The sequence below is a fragment of the Trachemys scripta genome, chromosome 9, assembly GCF_013100865.1.
Source record: "Trachemys scripta elegans isolate TJP31775 chromosome 9, CAS_Tse_1.0, whole genome shotgun sequence".
Lineage (NCBI taxonomy): Eukaryota > Metazoa > Chordata > Testudines > Emydidae > Trachemys > Trachemys scripta.
In genome coordinates, this window is record NC_048306.1 from 66868306 (window position 1) to 66890543 (window position 22238).

General features: G+C 43.4%; 1 protein-coding gene across 1 annotated transcript in view; it reads left to right on the forward strand.

The window, feature by feature from the left end:
• The first annotated feature begins 10645 nt into the window (after positions 1-10645).
• SGPP2 (sphingosine-1-phosphate phosphatase 2) overlaps positions 10646-22238 on the forward strand; it is a 70252-nt gene continuing 58659 nt past the window's right edge. The window contains exon 1 of the mRNA XM_034782542.1: positions 10646-10955. Coding sequence (XP_034638433.1) covers positions 10734-10955 — 222 coding nt within the window. The 5' untranslated portion in view covers positions 10646-10733. The remainder of the gene's footprint in view (positions 10956-22238) is intronic.

A 22238-nucleotide genomic window follows, 5' to 3' on the forward strand; every position in this document is an offset into this window, starting at 1 on the left:
AAGGAAAAGGAACTTCCTGCTTGCTCAAAATATTGCCTTAGATTCCAGCATTGGGGATAAGTTTCATCAGAAGATGAAGCAGTGGAGTTGCTAGCTGAACAGTGCTTGTGGCACTGCCCTCCCAAAACCAGCAAGCTTGACGTAGTCACAAAAGCATGAAGTGAATTCCAACGAGCAGCCCTATGATAACAGGACATTGCAGATGTGGACTGGTGAGGCTGCTTCCTTTTTGAATCTGGGCCTTTGACTCAGGATAAGAATGAATGGATGATCTTTGGTCAAGGCAAAATCCCCTCAGAAGTAGGTCTGTAGTGCCCAGACTAGTGCACTCTAGCTCCATAGTGCCAAATTTTCCACAGCACACTGGGTCTGACAGGAAAGACATAAAAGAGCCCTCTTCTCTAGTGCTAAACAAAGGCATCTGATGTACACTGTTCATCTGGACCTGCTCTCAAGCACATCAGCTGATTGTTGCTCTATTTGTAGCACACATGTCCATGTCCAGATGAACCCCCAGATATTTTAGTTTAGTTTATTTATTTTGGAAATTTACAATTCTACTGCTTCTGTGCACAATTGATAGTGTTACCCTTTTTTGATACGAGCAGTTAGCCATAATTCAGGGTCTAATGGGCTGTTTAGTTAGGAGAAGAAGCTGATGTTGGAGTCTGATGCAATCCTGCTTATTTACAAAGCCCTGTTTCCCCGAACACAGCAGAAATAATACAGCAGGAGACAGTTTCTTTGTTCTCAGTTCCAAGCCCCTTTCCAGCCAGCATTCAGCCCAAGAAGCGTTCTCTTTGTAGGCTTTCCTCAGGACCAGGTTCCCAGTGCTTGTTCTGGCTGTGTCCTTGGCTTTCTACTGTTTGTGTGCTTCTGCCCTGCTTCTGTCTCTCTCTCTCTTTCACACCCACTCATCCACCCACACACACCCATCACTACTAATCAATGCCCTAGCCTCTGCAATTGCCATATCAGTCCTTAAGGAAACTTCTTTGGCCACATGGTTCAGCTTTTACTCAAGCCATGCCACATGCCTGTGTTTTGGGCAGTGCTCCTATTGCTTCAGCTACCTACTTCCATAAAAAGAACAGGAGTACTTGTGGCACCTTAGAGACTAACAAATTTATTAGAGCATAAGCTTTCGTGGACTACAGCCCACTTCTTCGGATGCATATAGAATGGAACATATATTGAGGAGATATATATACACACATACAGAGAGCATAAACAGGTGGGAGTTGTCTTACCAACTCTGAGAGGCCAATTAAGTAAGAGAAAAAAAAAAAACTTTTGAAGTGATAATCAAGATAGCCCAGTACAGACAGTTTGATAAGAAGTGTGAGAATACTTACAAGGGGAGATAGATTCAATGTTTGTAATGGCTCAGCCATTCCCAGTCCTTATTTAATCCTGAGTTGATTGTGTCTAGTTTGCATATCAATTCCAGCTCAGCAGTCTCTCCTTGGAGTCTGTTTTTGAAGTTTTTCTGTTGTAATATAGCCACCCACAGGTCTGTCATTGAATGACCAGACAGGTTAAAGTGTTCTCCCACTGGTTTTTGAGTATTATGATTCCTGATGTCAGATTTGTGTCCATTAATTCTTTTGCGTAGAGACTGACCGGTTTGGCCAATGTACATGGCAGAGGGGCATGGCTGGCACATGATGGCATATATCACATTGGTAGATGTGCAGGTGAACGAGCCCCTGATGGTATGGCTGATGTGATTAGGTCCTATGATGATGTCACTTGAATAGATATGTGGACAGAGTTGGCATCGGGGTTTGTTACAAGGATAGGTTCCTGGGTCAGTGGTTTTGTTCAGTGATGTATGGTTGCTGGTGAGTATTTGCTTTAGGTTGGGGGGTTGTCTGTAAGCGAGGACAGGTCTGTCTCCCAAGATCTGTGAGAGTAAAGGATCATCTTTCAGGATAGGTTGTAGATCTCTGATGATGCACTGGAGAGGTTTTAGTTGGGGGCTGAAGGTGACAGCTAGTGGTGTTCTGTTATTTTCTTTGTTGGGCCTGTCTTGTAGGAGGTGACTTCTGGGTACTCGTCTGGCTCTGTCAATCTGTTTTTTCACTTCAGCAGGTGGGTATTGTAGTTTTAAGAATGCTTGATAGAGATCTTGTAGGTGCTTGTCTCTATCTGAGGGATTGGAGCAAATGCGGTTATATCTTAGAGCTTGGCTGTAGACAATGGATCGTGTGGTGTGTCCTGGATGGAAGCTGGAGGCATGTAGGTAAGTGTAGCGGTCAGTAGGTTTCCAGTATAGGGTGGTATTTATGTGACCATCGCTAAAGTAGCTGTCATCATAAAGTGACTGAATCCAGAGAACATGGTGCTGGTTGGATTGGATATTCGCTAATATTTATAAGAAAGGACTATCATCTCTAATAAAACGGTTACTGTCTGAAATGTAACTCGGCAAATGGCATCCATATTTATTCTTCCTGAAATATTGTGGGCTTTTTAGTTTACAAGTCAAAACAAGACTTGTCTAACTGCCAGGACTGCAAGCTCAAGCTGGTATTTGAAAACTGAGCTGAATTCTTACATCATCATTATCTGCCCCAGTTCTGGAATTTGTACTAAGCTGTTAGCTTTGTTGATGCTGGAGGCAAAATTCTATAGCATCACAGTAATGACACTAGCTATAGTTAAGGAAGTAGTTTCTTGTAAGCCACTGAGTTCTAATCTTTTATGATTATTCTCAGCCCAAAGGTGATTTTTCCTTGTGAATACTTAGTTGAACTCTAACTGGCCATTTATGTACTATTCCGGCACTAAAAAGAGGTAGTTTCTCCAGTTTTAAAAGTTTTCTTTGTAACTGGATAATACATCATTAGCTTCTTTTTAATACTTCAGACTTGCCATTCCTCCATCATGACATTGTTTTTAATACATTTGTAGAAAGTTTCATTTCTAAATAATGGAAAATCTTGTACTATGCATGTGAAGTCTGGGCCAAATCTTTAAGTTTTTTCCCCTCAATTTATTCACTCTCAATTTATTCAGTGCTGCACATCTTTAGATGCCACTGATGACAATGGGAATTGGAGGGACTCAGCAGGAACTTAGCACCAATCAGGATTTTTCCAAAATAAGGACAAAGTATCCCTACTCTTGCTTTGAACAAGAATAAATAAAAAGAATAAAAACAAAAGCAAATCTTACAGTGATGATGCAACAACTTTCAGAGCTCTATCAAAAGAGTTCTGTGTACAAATCTCCAGTCCTGTCTATATTAGAAATATTTTTCAAAAAATTCCCAGTGTAAGTGACATTTGGGGCCATTCTGTGTACAGGCGACTGCTTTCCACCACCAGTTTAACCACCATGGGCCAAATTTATAAAGGTATTTAGGTGTTCAAAGATGCAGATAGGTGCATAGTGGGATCTTCAAAAGTGTCTAAGCAGGTTAGGTGCATAACTGGCTTATGTTAGTTCTACTACTGTCTCTTGGACAGTGTAGAGGCCACTGAATATATTATGTGTAGGGCCCTACCAAATTCATGGCCACGAAAAACATGTCATGGACCATGAAATTTGGTCTTTTCTGTGCTTTTACCCTATACTGTACAGATTTCACGGGGGAGGCCAGCATTTCTCAAATTGGGGATTTGCAGGGAGGGGGTCACAAGGTTATTTTAGGAGGGTCGCAGTATTGCCACCCTTACTTCTGTGCGGCCTTCAAAGCTGGGTGGCCAGAGAGCAGTGGCTGTTGGCTGGGCACCCAGCTCTGAAAGCAGCACCTCGCCAGCAGCAGTGCAGAAGTAAGTGTGGCAATACCATACCATGACATCATTACTTCTGCGCTGCTGCTGCTGGCAGCTCTGCCTTCAGAGCTGGGCTCCCGGCCAGCAGCTGCTGCTTACCAGCTGACCTGCTCTGAAGGCAGAGCTACCATCAGCAGCAGTGCAGAAATAAGGGTAACAGTACTGCAACCCCCCTACAATAACCTTGTGACCCCCCCACAACTCCTTTTTGGGTCAGGATCCCTACAATTATAACACTGTGAAATTTCAGATTTAAATAGCTGAAATCATAAAATATATTATGTTTAAAATCCTGTGACCATGCAATTGACCAAAATGGACCCTGAATTTGATAGGGCCCTAATTATGCGACTCCATGATGTCCTGTTCTAAGCCAAATCTGGTGTGTTACAGAGTAAAATTCCTGTGAGGGACAGGTGTCTGTTGATGCCATCCATAGCTATCATGTTTTAGATGTTCCGGGTTGTGTGTTTTCTATCCTGCTTTCTCCTTGGGTCAAAGTCAACGATGATTCTCACAGGGAAGTTGGTAGGCATTTGGAGCAGATAACCATACCCCCTTGGAGAGCACTGGGCAACCATTTAAGAAAGTGGTACCTGTTTATTTAGAAAATGGATCTCTTCATTCATCTTGACAGCAAGGGGGCATTTTTCGGTCAGATACTGACCACTGATGCATTATATATCCTCAGCTTTGCCTATTTATCAAGGTGTTTGGTTTACAAAAAACATTCTTGATGAGACACCCCATTACTGATGACACTTTTGCAATGCAGGCTTTAGGTTCTTTCTCGATGTAGCCCATCTTATCAACAGCAGAGCTGAGGGAGGTGAAATCACCACCCATCTTGACTGGATGATTACCCACTAAGATGCTAGAGCTTTCAGGGTGTTCAAAATCAGTGATAGGAAGAATTTATCCCAATTAATTTGCAAGCCAAATTTTGCGGATGAGATTTTCAGGGCATGAAGTGCTGCAACTAGCTCAGCTGTTGATTTGACAAACGGGAGCGACGTCATCAGAAAAATCAGCACGGGTGAGGTTTTTATCATCAAGGCTTTTCTCTAAAATACATTCACTTAGTGTATGGTCTAGCACATAGTATATGACAGCATAGCCTGCTTAGACACTTTTGTAATTCCCACTAGACATCTTTAAGTACCTAAATAGCTTTGTAAATCTGACCACATTTCTAACTCCGTTTAGATCAGGCCTAATCAACACAATGCTTAAACTGGAGATGGCGGCCGAAGACTTGTTTTTCGGAGGTGTTGAATATCTGTAGTTCCCATTGATTTCATTGGAAGTAGGGGGTGCTCTAAAGTTCTGAAAATCTGACATTTTTAAAAACCAGTTTTCCCTACCTTACCTATCTTACTACTTAGACTGAAATTCTGGATTTGTCTTTTTCCATGTTCATAATATTAATTATTTATATGTTGAGTTCTGTGCAAACGGAAAGAGTTTATTTACTCACTGTAGTGATTTCTGTCTCATACAACAGCACAGGGACATCATGGGCCATGTTTTAGCTAGCATTTTTGTCACTGTTGGTCTATCAAAAGAAAACATAGTAGCAAAACTGCATGAGTCCAGTGTATTTACTAGCACTTCCACTGTCATTACCACAAGTAGAACTGCAGTGGTGTTACACCAATGGTAGAAAAAATGCTGAAAATTTTCAGTGTCCATGTTCATGCCCTGCTCTGGAAGCCATACACCATCTTCTCCATCTATTAGAGGTCTAGGAGATTAGATATTCAGAGCTGTGCATTACGGTTAAGATTGGGAGAAAATGCTTATTGTTAAATGAACTGTACCACTCAATTTTTTTTCTAAAATGTACTTCCTGTTTCTGTATAAGTTTACAACCCATGTCACACTCTGTTTTTGACCCTTCCCTCAACAGCGCTCCACTCCAAACACAACACACACTCCACATCCACATCCTATACTCTGGTAAGCCTCTCCACACCACACTCAAATGCCACCCCTTGTATACAGACAGTACAACACAACATAACACTCACATAGGCAGTCAAGCTCTCCATGCCACAACATGCACAGCACTCACACAGGCAGCCTTTCCCCTCCCTCTCTGCCTGCACACAACATAAAACACATACAGAGATACCCATAAACACATACCACTTGCAAGTCCTAATACCCAACCCCACATGTTATTTCCCCCATTACTCCAATACTGCACTGACTTGAAGGAGGATGCACTTCTCTTCATTCCCCCCACCTCACCCAGAGGAAGGCCCGGCTTGGATCTATCTATATGGGGGTCTTATATCATGCCCACATCACTATGGCTTCTGTAATGATGCCTCTTCACTACCCCTTGGGAAGGGAGGCCACTCCCAGAGAAACTCCTGTTCCCCTCCTACCCACCCAGCCACTTCCTAGAGAGGGAGCAAAGCAATGGTGCCTCTTTGCATCCACTCAAAGGGGAGAGCATCTCCTGGGCAGCATCAGTTCTTCTCCCCTTTGTAGTCCAGTGCCAGAGGTACTCCTGCTGTGGACCACAGGCCCATAACTTTGTGTGCATACATACATTCCCCTGCAGTGTTTGTGTTGGTCACAAACAATAGAGGAGAATGTTGACTAGCAACAAAGCATTACATTCACTATGATTCTAAAATAATGGAAACATTTTTAACAGAGTTTTTGAAAACAACCACCACCACCTAAATTTTAGGTTTGAGTTTAGTTGCTAGTCTCCCCTTATGCCCTTCACCTTCAGCCTCCATTTTCAGCAATGGCTTCTAGCACTGCAAGCACAATTTTACACTTGCATTTGGGTGCAAAATTATGGCTGCAGTTAACTACCACTCTATTTTAAATTATAGCTGACACCCAAGGGAAAGAAGATGGGTGATGTCTTGTTTTGAAATAGTTAAAGATCAAACAGACCAAATTCACTGCTTGCATAGTAGGTGAAACCGAGGTGGGTAGATGTTCATTTACTTACACAATAGTAAACTTGACCTTGAAATTTCCTAAAACAAAACAGAGCTTTGACACAAACTTTCTTGGGGAACTGTAGCGAGTAGTGGGTGCTGGGCAAACAAAGACTCTGAGTAAAGTTTATGCTGAAAAGGTAGGAAGGAAATAAATGCAGCTCCCCCTCCCCCAAGGCATTTTCCTCAGGGGATCTTCAGTTTGTTTTCCCCAGTGCCTACTAGGGTCTTCAATGGCTTGTGCTTTCTGTAGTTGCCCCATACATGTATTTTTCTTTTTCTTTATTAATAGTTCTCCAGTTATATTTCTTGAAGACATCCTGTTTGCACTGGAGTTACCGAGCCACTTTTCAGGCTGCCTAATTAGTCCTACTGCTACTTAGCCAAACACAGCCATCCAGAGAAGAACTGAAATGAAAAGCTTCTAAACAAATACAGCAGCAAAATAAAGCTAGAATTCCCACAAGCACAAACATCCAGCAATTCTTGGGTTCCTTCTAGCCGGAACTACTATAACAATAGGCTATTGTCAATAGCCTTACTTGCAGTATTTTAGCTAAAACCAGAAGTGCAAACCAGTATTTTTTAAAAAATAAATAAATTAGCCCAATACTTTTTAGCCCCAAACAAAGTTCAAAGGTAAGATACAAGTTTTGGGGCAATTCTTATATGAGCTCATTCACAAACCTTTAATTTCATGGGTCAAATCCTGCGGGCTATCTTCAGGAAAGCCTCTCATTGATTTCAGGGGGCATTTTGTCTGACTAAAGACTGAACAAAAATTGGGTAAGGATGTCAGGATTATTATTTCTATTTGAAAATAATTGGGAGGCATTTACATATTATGATAAGGACAATTTAAATACTTAGATAGGCCGATCAGATAGATATAGGCTTTGTGCCTGCAAAAGAGATCTTTAAAAAAAAAAAAAAAACAGCTGTTCAGAACTGTCCCACCAGTCACATGCTAACAATACTGAAAACTATTCTGTATCTATCTGTCATTACATAGTTTCCTTCTTGTCGTTGTTGTTGTTGTTGCAAGCTTTGGGTGATATCCTGGCCTCATTGATGTCAATGGCAAAATTTGCATGGACTTTAGTGGGGCTGAGATTTCACCCTTTGAAACCAATATGTTTACAACTTTTCACATAGTTTTTCATATTGATGGATAAAATGGGAATGGAATGTGCTGGGGGATATTTTCTGTAATATGAAAAAACAGTCATAAAGAACATATGGGCCAAATTTATCTTTGGTGCAACTTTATTGACGTCACTCCAGGGATGAATTTGGCCCTATATCTGGAATTGAGAAATATAGATGTATTTCTTTTGTTAAATATTCTATCCCACAGAGATTTCCTGAGTCCTAAAGAGAGAAAAGGCAGTGGAAAACAGTTTTCCTGGGTATTTATGAAAGAACCTAAAGTATTATGTAGCCTCAAAGATCATTTCATAAAAATCATTTGCATAACACCTGCCTTTACACATAATAATGCCTGAATGGATGTTCTGCACCCTAAAGCCAATGGGAAATCATGCTGACAAACAAGCTGAACTCTTTAATCATGAGAGCAGATGAGTACACACAAACTATTCAAAATGCAGTTCTACCTGAAAAGTGACTGCAGATGGATTTGTGGATCGAATTATCGTGTCTCGTCGGGACATGACAATCAATCCCCGAATCGACGTGCATACTCCACCAGCACAGGTAGGAGTAAGTGCCATCGACGGGGGAGCCGCGGCGGTCGATTTGCCGCCATCCTCACAACGGGGTTAGTCGGCTCGGATACGTTGAATTCAGCTACGTTATTCGCATAGCTGAATTTGCCTATCTTAAATCAACCTCCCCACCCAGTGTAGACCTAGTCTAAGTGTATTTCAGATAAATTCCTCAGTGAAATGCAAGGGGGTTCATTCTCTTCTTCCCTCTCTGCTTGGGTACTGTATATTCAATCATTGTTGTGGTAGAAATGCTTTGTCAAATACAAAGATTTTGAGAGTGTTCTGGAAGTGGTCAGGATCTAGATTAGTCTGATCCCCTCTAGAAGTTTGTTCTACAGCCAAACCCAGTTGAACAAAAATATTTTATCTCCAGCTAACAAGCTGGAGCTTTGTAAACTGCACAGTCCCAGAGGAGCACAGCTGTCTTGGCAGGTTATGATTAGAAGCGTGGACACTTGTGTATCTCAGTCTTCAACCTGTTGTTAGCTTTGAAGATCAGGACCAAAGCTTTTGCTGAGCAATGGAAACAGTCTGGGAGCTCAAAGGGGATAAGAGCACAGGGGTGATGTGCTCACAGCAGCTTGTACCATTAATAATGCAGTCACTACCTCCCATACAAGCTGGAGCCTCTGCATTGCATTCTTGTTCAGTCCCAGATAGAGCGAGTGTCAATAATCTAGTCTGGACATGACAAAAGCATGGATAGCTGTGGCCAAGTCCTCATCCAGGAAGAGTTACATCTAGCAAGTTACAGCCAGAAGAAGGCTTCCCTCCACTATTGATGCTACCTAATCATCTAGGCTTAACGATGAATTAACCAGGACACAAGACTTCAATTTTGGCACAATTGCCTATAACCACTCCCCAAGTCCTCTCTACCAGGATTCAGAGCGTAGCTATGGAAACTACTTCTCTTTGTCTTCACAGGCTCACACCTATGGTGAGATGCAGCCTATCTCCCTTCCTCTTCAACGCCAACATGAGATCTCCTAGGAAGGTGGAGAGATTCCAAGGCTTCACTGACACCTCTGCAACACTGCTAATTAAGCTGCATCTCCACTTTTCCTTTGCCCTCTGGAGGATCTCACAGCACATACAGGAGACTAGCTGCTAGCTGGAGAGCAGTTCTAACAAAACCCAGGAAAGACTGAGAGACTGGTGGTCTAAAGGGGAAATTGTGTGAAGATTGTCTTGCCCTGACCTGAAAGTGGTGATTGGGGTGTGTGTGCGGAGGCTGGGGGGAAGGTTGCCTCACTTGCGTAGGTAGGAGAGTGAGGAGTGAAGATCAGCACTAACAGAAGTGAGAGGGGTTGCAGGTACCTGTGGGCAGGGAGAGGCACTGGGGTTCAGAGGGCGCAGAATGGCTGGGGCTGACAGGGCCGGCCACTGGTGTTCAGAAGGGCGCATGCAGGTGTGTGTGTGGGGAAGGTGGGAGGTCGGAGCGCGCACATACCTGTGCGCTGAGGGGAGGCTCGGAGCAGTGCATACGCCACAGTGCCAGGGACAGGGGCTCAAAGGGCCGCACACACCCCAGTGCCGGAGGGGTGTGTGAGATGGTATCAGAGGGGTGCACACACCCCAGTCCTGGGGGTGAGGGGGGGGCAAGATGGGCTCAGCGGGGCGCACATACCCCAGTGTCTGGGATAGGGGCTCAGAGGGGCACACACACCCCAGTCCTGGTGGGGGGTGAGACGGACTCGCAGGGGCGCGCACACCCCAGTGCTGGGGACGGGGGCTCGGAGGGGCACACACACCCCAGTGCTGGTGGGGGGGGGGTGAGACGGGCTCGCAGGGGTGCGCACACCTCAGTGCTGGGGACAGGGGCTCGGAGGGGCGCACACACCCCAGTCCTGGTGGCGGGGGGGTGAGACGGGCTCGCAGGGGTGCGCACACCCCAGTGCTGGGGACGGGGGCTCGGAGGGGCACACACACCCCAGTGCTGGTGGGAGGGGGGTGAGACGGGCTCGCAGGGGCGCACACACCCCAGTGCTGGTGGCGGGGGGGTGAGACGGGCTCGCAGGGGCGCACACCCCATGGTGCCGGGTACGGCGCGGGCGCTGACCCGTGCGGGGAGCCGGACGGCGCTGGCACGCGGCCATGCAGCCAGGCGGGGGAGGCCACCTGCGCGGGGCGGAGCTCGGGCCGGGGGGGGGCGGCTGCACCTGTTCCGTGACCCGCGGCCGCCGGCCTGGGGCGCTGCCTGTGCCGGGTCGGCCGGGGCGCGCAGACAGCTCAGGCGCTCGCTTCCCTGGAGCATGGCCCAAGTGCTCCGCAGACTCCGCAGCTCCCAGCCAGTCGCCCGCTTCCAGCGCTGCTGCGGGCTCTTCCCCGCCGCGGAGGAAGGAGCCGGCGATGGGCTGGCGGGGACCGTGGGCGGTGGGGACCATCTCCAGGCCCGGGACACCTGCCCCGGGAGCAGCCCCGCCAGGCAGCGGCTGCCAGAGGCCAACGGTGTGAAGAGCAGCCCCCAGCCGCAGGTAACTCCCCAGCCAGGCACTAGGGTCAGGGAAGCCCCCGCCCTAGCCCGGCAGGCTCAGCAGCGAGGGGTGGCGGCGTCTTCTCATCTCACCTCTACCCCCACTTCCCCTGTGGGGTAAATGGGGGGAGTGGTCTGGGGAGCGTTCCCATTGCCCCCCCCCCCCTCTTTTCCTGGTGCATCAGTGGCTTTGGGATATTTATGGGTTTCCATGTTCCCCCACCTCATATCTCTTGCAATCTAGGGGGAGGGGAGTGTTTCACTGAACTCGTTCTCTGCTTCGCCTCCCCCCACCCTTCTCACCCCCCGCAGTCCAAAGAGAGTGAGAGGGCGGGGGCTGTACCCCTAGGGGAATTCCTTACTAACCTTGTGCTTTTAGAGGGTACTTTACTCTCTTGTAGGTGGATGCAGAAATTCATCATGATTTAAAAGTGTAAAGCTTTACTGGAAGCCTGGGAACTTTGGAAAGGGGCACTGAGGGACTGTAGGGGTCACTAAAAGCAAGAGTGAGTCAGACAGTTAGAAAATGAAATTTCAAATGAAAGTGAAAGAGGTTCTGGTTGTTTCCATTATCTGATCAGTTCTACTTTACACACACAGATACCAAAGGGTATAACCTCTTTAAATCTTGCAGTCACATTCATTTTGGCAGCCCCCTTCAACTCGGTTGGGCTCTATGGGGGCATAAAGGCTCTCTGTATGAATCCAGTTATTGGATCACGGCCTAAGATTGCAATTGTTACATAAAAAAAAAAAAAAAAAAGAGAGAGAGAGACCTTTTTGTACCCTTCCTATAAACTTACCTGGAGAAACAGGTGGTGAATTTGTAAGTGGATGGGAAACAATGTGAGAAAAAAAATCACAATTATTCAAGCTTGAGTAAATCAAGGAGAGTCACAGGGGAAGATTTTTAATTTATCAATACAGACACTGTTAGGAAGAACCTTCAGCCTTTACTTAAGCAAAGTCAATGGGAGTTATGACTAGCCTAAGCTTGCAGGATCTGGCCTTTTGTATAACAACTGAAATTTGCTTTTTAATATTTCTCTCAGTGACTTAGTTTTGTACGTATGAGGTATACAGTATCATTTCTTGACTCTTATAGTCACTAGCTACCCAGACAAAAAGTACATATTAAACCTTGTATAATTGTTGCAAACTACTTTCTAAATCAAAATAAACTTTATTCTTAGCATTTGCTAGGTCTGTTTATGCTAGTGACTTTCAAAAACAAGCATGAGTAAATGAATTTCACATCTGAAGTTGTATGATCAGATTCTTAGTTGATTCCTACTTAGAGTTTAGATTTGCTTTCTTGTGTTTATGCTGTTAGTTGTTGCCATGGACAGGGCTAATGTTATAGGAATACAAACTGATCAAAGACAGCAGTGACTTTTGTACAGCTGAAACTAGAAAATGGGACCAGTGCTGTCTGTGTACAAACTGCAAAACAGATAGCCAGCCAGCATTCCATGTCTGAACAAACAGAAAGGTTGTGGCACTTGCTGATGGTGGGATACCCTCCCGAATAAGCCTCAAATGTGGAAAAGGTGAAGGATGTACTAAAATGTAAAAAGTTCCCCTGAAGTGCCACTTACTGTATGAATGTTTCCTGAAATTAAGGTGGTAATAGTGTCTGTGCTTAGAGCACAGGGTTATTGATGAATCTGAAGCTTCAAATCACCTAAGGATACTGCTGTTTATAAAATTTGTTTGGTTTTCATTTTATCTATTTTTTTAAAGATATGAAGAAAATATGATCTGTGGGAGCATGGCTAAGGTTGTCAGTTTATAAGAGAATGTCAGAAGAGGGAAAGCTGGTTAACAAGGAAAAGTACTGGGGATGTTCTAGAGAAAAAGTGGTGTTGGGAAAGGAGATAAATATAGCTGGTTTCTGTGTAGAAGTTAGAAAGGTAACATGGTCTAGATCCTCAGCTGGTGTGAACTGGCATAACTTCATTGAAGTCAATGGAGTGATGCAAATTTACATGGCAGAGGATCTGACCCCATAACTAAGAGGTTGTCTAACAGATCAAAAAGCCAGTCATTGATATATAGATATACGATAACTGTTAAGCAGCTGGGGGATGGGGAGAACAGAATAGAAAGTAAATAAAGGCTTGGTCTAAACACAAAGTTGCACCAGTTTAACTAAAGTTGTGATTTTTAAACACTTAGCTAAATCAGTGCAACTTTGTGTAGACACATCAGTCTAAACCTGGTTTATATCAGTTTTGCTTGCTCTTGTAAATTCATTCAATCTAAATTGATATTGATTTTAAAATTGGTTTAAAAGGTGTCTCAGCACTGAGGTTTGCTTCAACTAAATTGGTTGAATTAAACTAGTGCAAATGTGTGTATACACAATCCCTAATAGCGATAGCCAGAAAAGGGAACTAAAGAGCTGGAGCAGGGATAGATGACAAATTATAGAGGAGAATTTTTAAAGTGAAAATCAGAGTGACAACTTCTTAATTAAAAATAGAGCCTGAGTCAATGAGGTGCACAGCACTAACTAGGGAGACTAATTCAAGAAATTATTTGTAAGTTCTTATTCCAATTCTAAATTTAAAAGAAGCATTCTGAGGGGAGATGTTGTCTGAGTTACCTTAATTTTTAAGAAAGCTGTTCTCTCCCTCCAACTATTATTATAATCGAGAGATGTTGATACCCCTGTTGCTTCTAGACTCCTTCTAGATTGCTGCCAGCAAGAACTTCCTAAGGTCACTGAGCAAGACTGATATAACTCTCTAGAGGTCTCTAGCTACACCAGTGCTGCTAACCCCGAAGTGTAATTAGTCTACATTAGTCAGCTCTGTCCATTGCGAGTGTGGCTGCATACAGGTTGTGCTTTCCTTGCTTTCTCTGATCTTGGCCAAGCAAAAAAAGCAGTGAAGTATTGAAATTTACAATGTACATATTTAGTCTTATGCATTTGTATTATCACACACAAAAAAGTGCAGGAAGGGCATGGTGCAGTGTGCATGTACAGTTTCCATGACTTGCTTCAGAGTAGCAGCCGTGTTAGTCTGTATCCGCAAAAAGAACAGGAGTACTTGTTCTTTTTGCATGACTTGCTTGTCTCCCATTGCATCAAACTGGATTTGTTATAGATCATTCAGGAAGGGCAGGGTGTGTACTTGGAATTGTAATCTTTCAGGCTCAGCTCACAAAATAAATTCACCCACATGAAATTGTGCAAGTGTTCCAAGTATGCTCACTCATGCTCTTAGTTCTTTGGGCTTAGCTTCCTTTCACTAGGGTCTAAATATATGGGGTCTGCTGTTTCTCCCTGCATGGCTTTTCTTCCTAGAGGCTTCTTGCACTCAGCTCCCCTTTGGAGGGCCTCAGCTACCCCATTGGTCTCTGCTTGGCTCTTTCTTGATTGGAGGGTCAGGAAGACTCACTCATGGTACTCTTCCAAGTCTGCTCGCTTGTAGTACCAAAATGGTCTGCAGTGACAGTAAATTATGCAGATCTTTATAATAGGATCCTCCCTTCCAGAAATAGTTAATACAGAGCAATAGTTACTTTAAATGTCAGAGAAAGTTTTATAACTATGTTGACATTTAAAATAATTGTTTTTCTGAGTTAATACACACTGAGATGAATGGATCAGTTCACACCTCTGACTTATTGTTTCAGATTCTGCAAACAAAGGTAGAGGAAGGATAACATGGTGGTTAGGATGCTATCATGAAATTTAGAAGACCAGGGTTCAATTCCCTGCTTTGCTACAGTCAGAGAGACTTTGGGCAAGTCTCACTTTATTTTATTTTTTTTGGTACATCAGCTCACCATCTGTAAAATGGGGCTAATAGTACTTCCCAGTCTTACAGAAGCGTTATGAAGATAAATACCTAAAGATGGAGTTGCGCTTTGGAAGGGATTGGAAGAGATGAGGAGCTTTAGTAATAGAGATGCTTAAACATTTCCAAGGGTCAGGTCTACACTACTGCTTAAGTCAATCTAACTTATGTTGCTCAGGGATGTGTAAAAGCCCCTCCCCCAAGCTACACAAGTTTTGCACTGTTCACACTGGCACTATGTGAGTGGGAGACACTCTCCCAATGACATAGCTTCCGCTTCTTGCCAAGGTGGAGTAATTATGCCGACAGGAGAACGCTCTCTCTCATTGGCATAGTACATCTTCACCAGACGTGCTATCTTGGTGCAGCTGCACCGATGTAGCACTGTAGTGTAGACTTGCCCCTAGTCTTGATTACACCGGGGCCAACCAACCTTTAATAGTTCCTGATTTCCCAAACTTTTGTGGTTTTAGTGTAACAGACTAACTGAGGATTCATTTCTGAATTTTTTTTTTTTTTGCTTTTAGGGAGTTTAGTCATGAGATTTTCTGCAGTCTCTGGCAGTTGAATACAAAAACATTACACAGTCCTCTGAAAAACTTGCCCCATGTTATTTTGGCAAGTAAGTGTTCAGATTCCAAATCAAATGGAGGCTCTAGACAAACTAACTGCATTTTAAAATAAGGTTCCCTTTGCTTACCAGTGGTGTCCAATTTTTGGATGATTCTTTCTTCTGTAGATAAGCTCAGATAAAATTCTTCCTACATTTCTTTTACAATAATTTAGGGATATGCGAGAAATATAAATGTCTCCAATAAATGGTTTGAATGAATGTTTGATGTCTTAACATTTCAACAGATGCTCAAGGGCATCTGATTGAACTATGGAAGGATATCTATATTTACTCTGTAGATACATTAATTGTCTAAAGGACTCCTGACTGGCATAATGTTTCCGTATTGGTAGCAGCCTGTCTCTCTCTCTCTTTTTTTTTTTTTTTTGGGGTAAGTGAACATAGTGCTGACCTCTGATAAAGATATACTCTTAGTAGGGGTCGTGTAAGTTGACCTTAGTATAGATGAAATCTGTCCATAGCTGGAATGGGCTAGGAGAAATTGCACATCTGTTAATTCTAGATGTATTGCAGCCACACAAATGCAGTGATCAATGACTACTTGCAGACTAAAATATTGCTTAATGTAAAGGTGGCTAGATCATGTTTTGGAATCTGAAATGCCTTTTTTTTTTTTTTTTTTTTTAAAAACAATAGATTTTTAGCCTCTGTCCTCCCCCAATATATTTTCTTACCCTTTTGAAATTCAAACAGATGCTTTGCTATATAAGGTCTTATTTCCATGATGGGCTTTCAGGCCTCAAATGTGGCACTTTTTCTAGCTCCATCAGCAAAACAAGAGCAAAGAAAAACTCCCCTAACTGGATAGGGCAAGGAGATGCAACTGCTGTAATTTAGTCCTCATTTTTTTAAAAACAGCCTCAGATTTGAGCGTGCTGCTGGAGAGACTTGGTGCCTGATTTTTTTCCCCCCCCCCTGAGGGGCTGCTGAGCACCTGCAGATTAGCACTGCTGAAAATCAGGGGCCCAAGCTGTCTATTCATCCTTTCCTTTCTTAGCTATTGTCAACCCACTGTGTCTGCTTAGGAAACTCGTCCCTTTGGTATGTACCCAATTTTTGCTCTCATCAAGGTTGATGGTTCCATTGTTTCTGTGGAAAGCAGCTGTGATGGGAAGTTTTAATCATGCAGAATAAGGGCCAGTCCTATGGAGGACTTTAAACATGAGGATTGAAGTCTTGAATTTCATCAAAGGTTCTTCAAGGGGAGTATGTGTGTAACAATTCCCTGGAGGAGTTGTCAGTGGGCACTGAATACAGGACCTCTAGTTCCAAAGCATAGACTTCTAGGACTTAAGACTAAATTTGTTAGTTGGGACCAGCCACAGGTGGCTATCCTCTGTGGACCAGCCACAAAGTCAGACTACCAAACACTGGTATCAATGGCAAGTGTATGGTAATCTAAAACTTTACTGAAGGGTGGACTCAGCACAATCCACCAGTGCCAGGGCCATTGTTCATCTTCTTTCCTGTCCTTGGAGGCCATTGTCTTATCATCCTAACACCAAATCTGTAGTCCTGGAATCCTGGCAACGATTACAGCAGGCATTGCTAGTGGAGGAGGTAAGTTGCTTTATTTTTATGTAATTTTACTGAATGTCTTAATCTTTTATGCTTATGTTTTCTGCCTTGTAGCTGAGTTAATGGTTTCTCATATGTCATTCTCCCCCCATACTCTAGAGATTCACAGAAATGGATTATACAGGATGGGTCTAGAGGAAAAAGGACCTTCTTGGGAAAGTCATCTGAACCCAACACGTTACTCTTTTCTCCTTGCCAGATGTGGTAATGGTCCCTACAAGACACTTACTACTCATCTCAGGAAGGATTGCTGAGTGCTAGAGTCTCACCCCTGCTGGTAAGACTGAGGTCTAGGATTTCTTAAGGTTGGGTGGGTAGCTTTGCTTAAGCCTTGTTTACACATGCACGAGTTGCACCAGGCTTAATTAAAATCTGCGAAGAACAATTTAGCTTAAACTGGTGCAAAACCCTTTGTGGGAAACACCTGTTTAAAATGGTTCTGTGTAGCTTGCATAATTAAATCTACCTGCACTAGCTAAATTCAAATCCAGGTTTAAACCTAAATTAAATTAAAGTTACCAATAGGGATTTGCACTGGTTTTAAAACGGTTTAGTTTATCTGGAGCAACCGTGTGTAGGTCATTGTTTAGTGACAGTTTTGTTGTTTGTCTTACTGGAGGTCAGTTATGTTCCTTCTGTTTTTCTGAAAGGTGTCTGGGATGTGTAAATTACTGCAGTTACCTGATGTCTACCAATTCTGATTCATATTAAGATAAGTTTTTAATGTTGCAATATCAAACTACATTCTCTCCTTCCCTGCCCTCTTATGTAGTATGTAAGAGGAGTCTAATCAGTGTCATCTTTCATTTTACAGGAGAAGACAATACCATGGCTTTCACCAGTCCAATTATACTGTATTAAAATATGCATTAAACATTTGTATTGCATTCCGTGGTCTGTTTCCAATAAGCACTGTTCAGTGATGACAGAGTTCCTTGGTTAGGATTAGCCTGTTTAAAAGGGGAAAGGAGCTGCTGTATGGAGAAGATACAATGCTCTAAGCATTGGGGGAAGGAACTGGGAGGTTCAGTTACAATAGTGCACCTGCAATGCCAGTTTTCCTTGAACCTGGCAGCATGCTGATGTGTAGTGAACTGATGTATTGTTAAGCCTTGAAGGTGCACTCAGTGCTACTGGCAGAACTGTGTAGTTATGAGCACTCCTGGATTTGAAGGGTCTAGTCACCTTTGCAGGTGCCTGAATTAGTGGTTCTAATAGCTTCTCTTCAGTGTTGATAGATCATTAGGGTCTCTAGATAGTAGGAAGATGATGCAGTGCTGACAGTGGTTGCTAACTACTGCTCTCCTGGCCTCAGTGACACTTCCTATAACTTTTTGAATCAGTTTGGGCTGGTCTGCACTAGCAACTAATGATGTTGCTAAGAGTGAAGGAAGGACTTGCTTCCAGTGGTGCTGGAACAATTTTTATAGTGGGGGTGCTGAGAGCCATTGAACCAAACTGTAAATCCTGTATATGATGGAAATCACTTCAAGCCAGCGGGTGCTGCAACTCTTAGTTCCAGCACCTATGTTGCTGTCTACAACCATCATCAACAATGGATCACTCTTACTGTATATTAAGTTAATGCACATCAATGCTACTGTAACAGCTAAAATTAGAGCACAGTTCACTAACCTGGTAATAACATGGCTTTGCCCAGGAGAATCTACCTGGGACCACGACCATCTTCTTAAACCATGTTAAAGCTTTACCTTAGTCCAAGCATAGAAAAATATTTTGGTTTAGGATTTTAAATTCAGGTGTAAAGGAAACCAATTTCCCCTTGCCCATATCAATGAACTTACAAAATTTGTTGCACTACACTGGAGGAAATAAATTAGTTAACTACCTGAAAGTGGAAATGTGACTATCAAATTTTGCCTTGTCGGTTTCTCTGAAATCTTGCTGCCTTGTTCCACTCATCAAATTGTCATGAAAATAAAAAACCTTGTGTTATAGGCAAATGAACAATATTAATTGAGCCACAGGCTAAATATACATCACAGTTGGTAGCAAATGACAAACTTTCATAGTGAAATTTCAAGCTTAGAGTTGACTTCTGAAGCCAAAACATTGAGAGAACTTTTTGTATTTAAAAAACAAAACAAACCCACCACACAACAACCACCCCAAAACCTTCACCTTCCATGCTGGTTTTTCTACCAGTGAATGAGGATGATCCTCTTACACAGATTCATTGTGTCATCCACAAAAAGCCAACAAACTGAGAAATAGCAAACACTTGGACTTATTAGAAAAGGCGAGTGTATGTATTCCTCCTCAGGCTCTCCTGAAGTAACTTGCAGCCTTACAGCTCTCCACAATAGACCAGTCAACTTTCCTCTCCATCCCTGCCAAAATAAAAACAAAGGGGTGGTGAGATGAGAGGCATTAAAGTGTGTTTGGGGGAGGGGGGGGGGAGGGAAGAGAGCTGGAGGAGGGGGATCTTGCTAGAGAATAGATTGAGAACCACTGGTCTAAGGCAAGTAGTTTTCCTGTCCAAATATGCTGCTGGTGATCTTTTCATTTTAGATGTCTGGAGCACAACTGAGTTCACAAATTTCTTCTGTTGGCCATATCTTGAAATCAGGATGATGGGGATTTTAGTCTAATTCTGTAATCTCTCCCCCTATATCTTAAGTTTTCACCATCTAATTCTTTCTTAAAACAGGATTTTTTCCATTCCTCAGATGTTTTGGCTCTAACAGAAGTAGTGTGAGGAATGAGGAAAACCAGACTTGCTAAAACATTTCAAATGTAGGCTCCTTTGGTACCTCTCAGCCTGTGGGACAAACCTGTTTTTCCTCCTCTAATGAAAATATGGAGGAATAGTTCTTTTGTGCAATAAGGAAACAACAAGGCAAGTAGGGAGCAAATAAATCATTCAACTCCTTTCTTGTTCCTTCCAAAACAAGGATCTGCCTTTCAGGTGGTGCTTAAGAAAGCATTGCAAAGAAGGCTTTGCACAATTTCCTACAGTCTATAACAAGGTTGTTCAAATTTTGTGACCCCCAAACACCACATTGGATACCTCCCACGAGGCTGAGGGATGCACCTTCCACGCTTATCAAAAATATACTATTTTTGATAAAGGTGCATCCCTCAGCCTCGTGGGAGGTATATTTTTGATAAGCGTGGAAGGTGCATCCCTCAGCCTCGTGGGAGGTATCCAATGTGGTGTTTGGGGGTCACAAAATTTGAACAACCTTGTTATAGACTGTAGGAAATAGCATTGCAAAGAAGGCTTTGCACATTCTTAAGCACCACCTGAAAGGCAGATCCTTGTTTTTTATACACACACACACACACACACACACACACACACACACACACACACACACAGAGAGAGAGAGAGCTTCTTTAATAGCAATCTTTTGATTTGAGTTAATCAGCGATAAAAAAGAATCCGTTGAATAGCTTTGTTTTCACACTGGAGTTTCAGGGAAAAGGTGACTGTGGGGAATGTTCTTAGTTGCACAGGCTGTGTCCTTTGCCTGACACATGACCTGGTAGATGAGATAGTTGGTATTACTAGAGACTTCTCCAAATTTAGCTTTTATGTTGGATCAGTTGGTAATTTTCTATCTAAAAGAACTATGCTCAGGGACGAATGTGTCATTGAAGGTCTGAGTTTTGTGTTTTTTTTTCCTGGTGGAACCAGAAATGAAGGAAAATCTCAGAACTGATTAAGAGGAGAAAATATTACATATTGAAAAGTAGAAAATGTGGGGGATGGGGGAGTTAGGCTAGAAGCAACTCAGCCACATGGACAGAGCAGAGCACAGGGTTTAATAAAGTTCCACTTGTTCAGCTTAACCTGTATTCAGCTTTACTCTGTGAATGAAATATGCTCACACTGTTCATTCCCTGAAGTGCAGCAGCTGGCAGCATGAGCTATGGAACTTGGTCTGAAGCCCTCTTGATCCCTGGATTTTGCGGACACAAACCTAGCTCAGCAATGGACCCCAGTAGTAGGGAGAGTTAGAGCTGTAAGATCTGGCCGTGCTGCAAGATAACAGCAGGAAAGTAAAACTGTTATTTTGTCCTATTGGGGAACAAGACAGAGAGGTCTGCACCACTCAAACTCATCACTGCCTCAGTCCTAGAAGCCCTGAGGACGTATTGCTCTCCAAAGCAGAACAAAGCTAGGGAAGGACACAGGTTTTTTCACTAGTTACCAATCAAAAGGGGAAGGAATGGACCCTTATGCACAGTGACTGCTACATACAAATTTGGGGACGTGACAGACTAACTCCAGACAGGATAGTCTGTAGCACTTGGGATCATCACCTGTGGAAGCACTGCACCAGGAAGGCGATCTCACAGATTCTTTATACATGTCTGCAGCAGAGGCTGCAAGAAGATGAAAGCCCTCCGAGGCACAACCTCTCCCCATCCCCCAGACGTACATGCAGTGAGACAACAGCAAAGGAAAGCAGGTGGCCTGAGTTCCATACCTGGTGTGAGATGCATTTACTGTGCATGAGCTGGCAAACAAGCGCCCCACTCCAGGACCACATTGCAAGGAATGTGGTAAGCTGAACCATTTTAGCAATGTGTGCAAGAGCAGAGTTTGTACATTTGACAGCAATGACAGCATCGTGAATCAGGTTCAGGCTGTTGGGACAGGAAAGCAACGTTGCATACACAGATGTTCCACGTTAATAGGGAAAAAACACCCTGTGTGATATCACCTGGATAGTGGGGCCTCCTGCAATTTGTATCCTTGGGTAAACTGGACTCGTGCACACACACAAAGGGCAGTCGTAGTCTAATAATGTACAAGGGGAGCACAATGTAGCTGCTAGGAAAATGTGACCTCATAGTAAATGACCTGAAAAATAAGACAGTACCTACTTAAGTTTGTGGTGGTGGATGATGAGCACCATGGACCCTTCTTGGGGAATATAGCCATACAAGCCATGGATCTGATCAGGGTGCAGTGTCTGAATTTTATAGCTGCAGTGCAAAAAGGGGAGTCCTGTGGACAATGGAGACAATTTTAAATGCATATGGGGATGTTTTCAAAGCTGATGGTTGCCTTGAAGGAAAGCTGTGACTATGTAGACCCCAGAGTGGAAACTGTATGCTTATTACAGAAGAAAATTCAAGCAACACTATATAATCCAGTATGTGAAAGTCTGCAGAGCTGGGGTATTGTATCTGTAGAGGAGAGTACAACCTAGGTGTCCAGTGGAGTGCCCCCTCCTGGTGGTGTCCCGTCTGTTGTCTCGCCCTCGGTTGGCGTGTCCAGACCCGCATT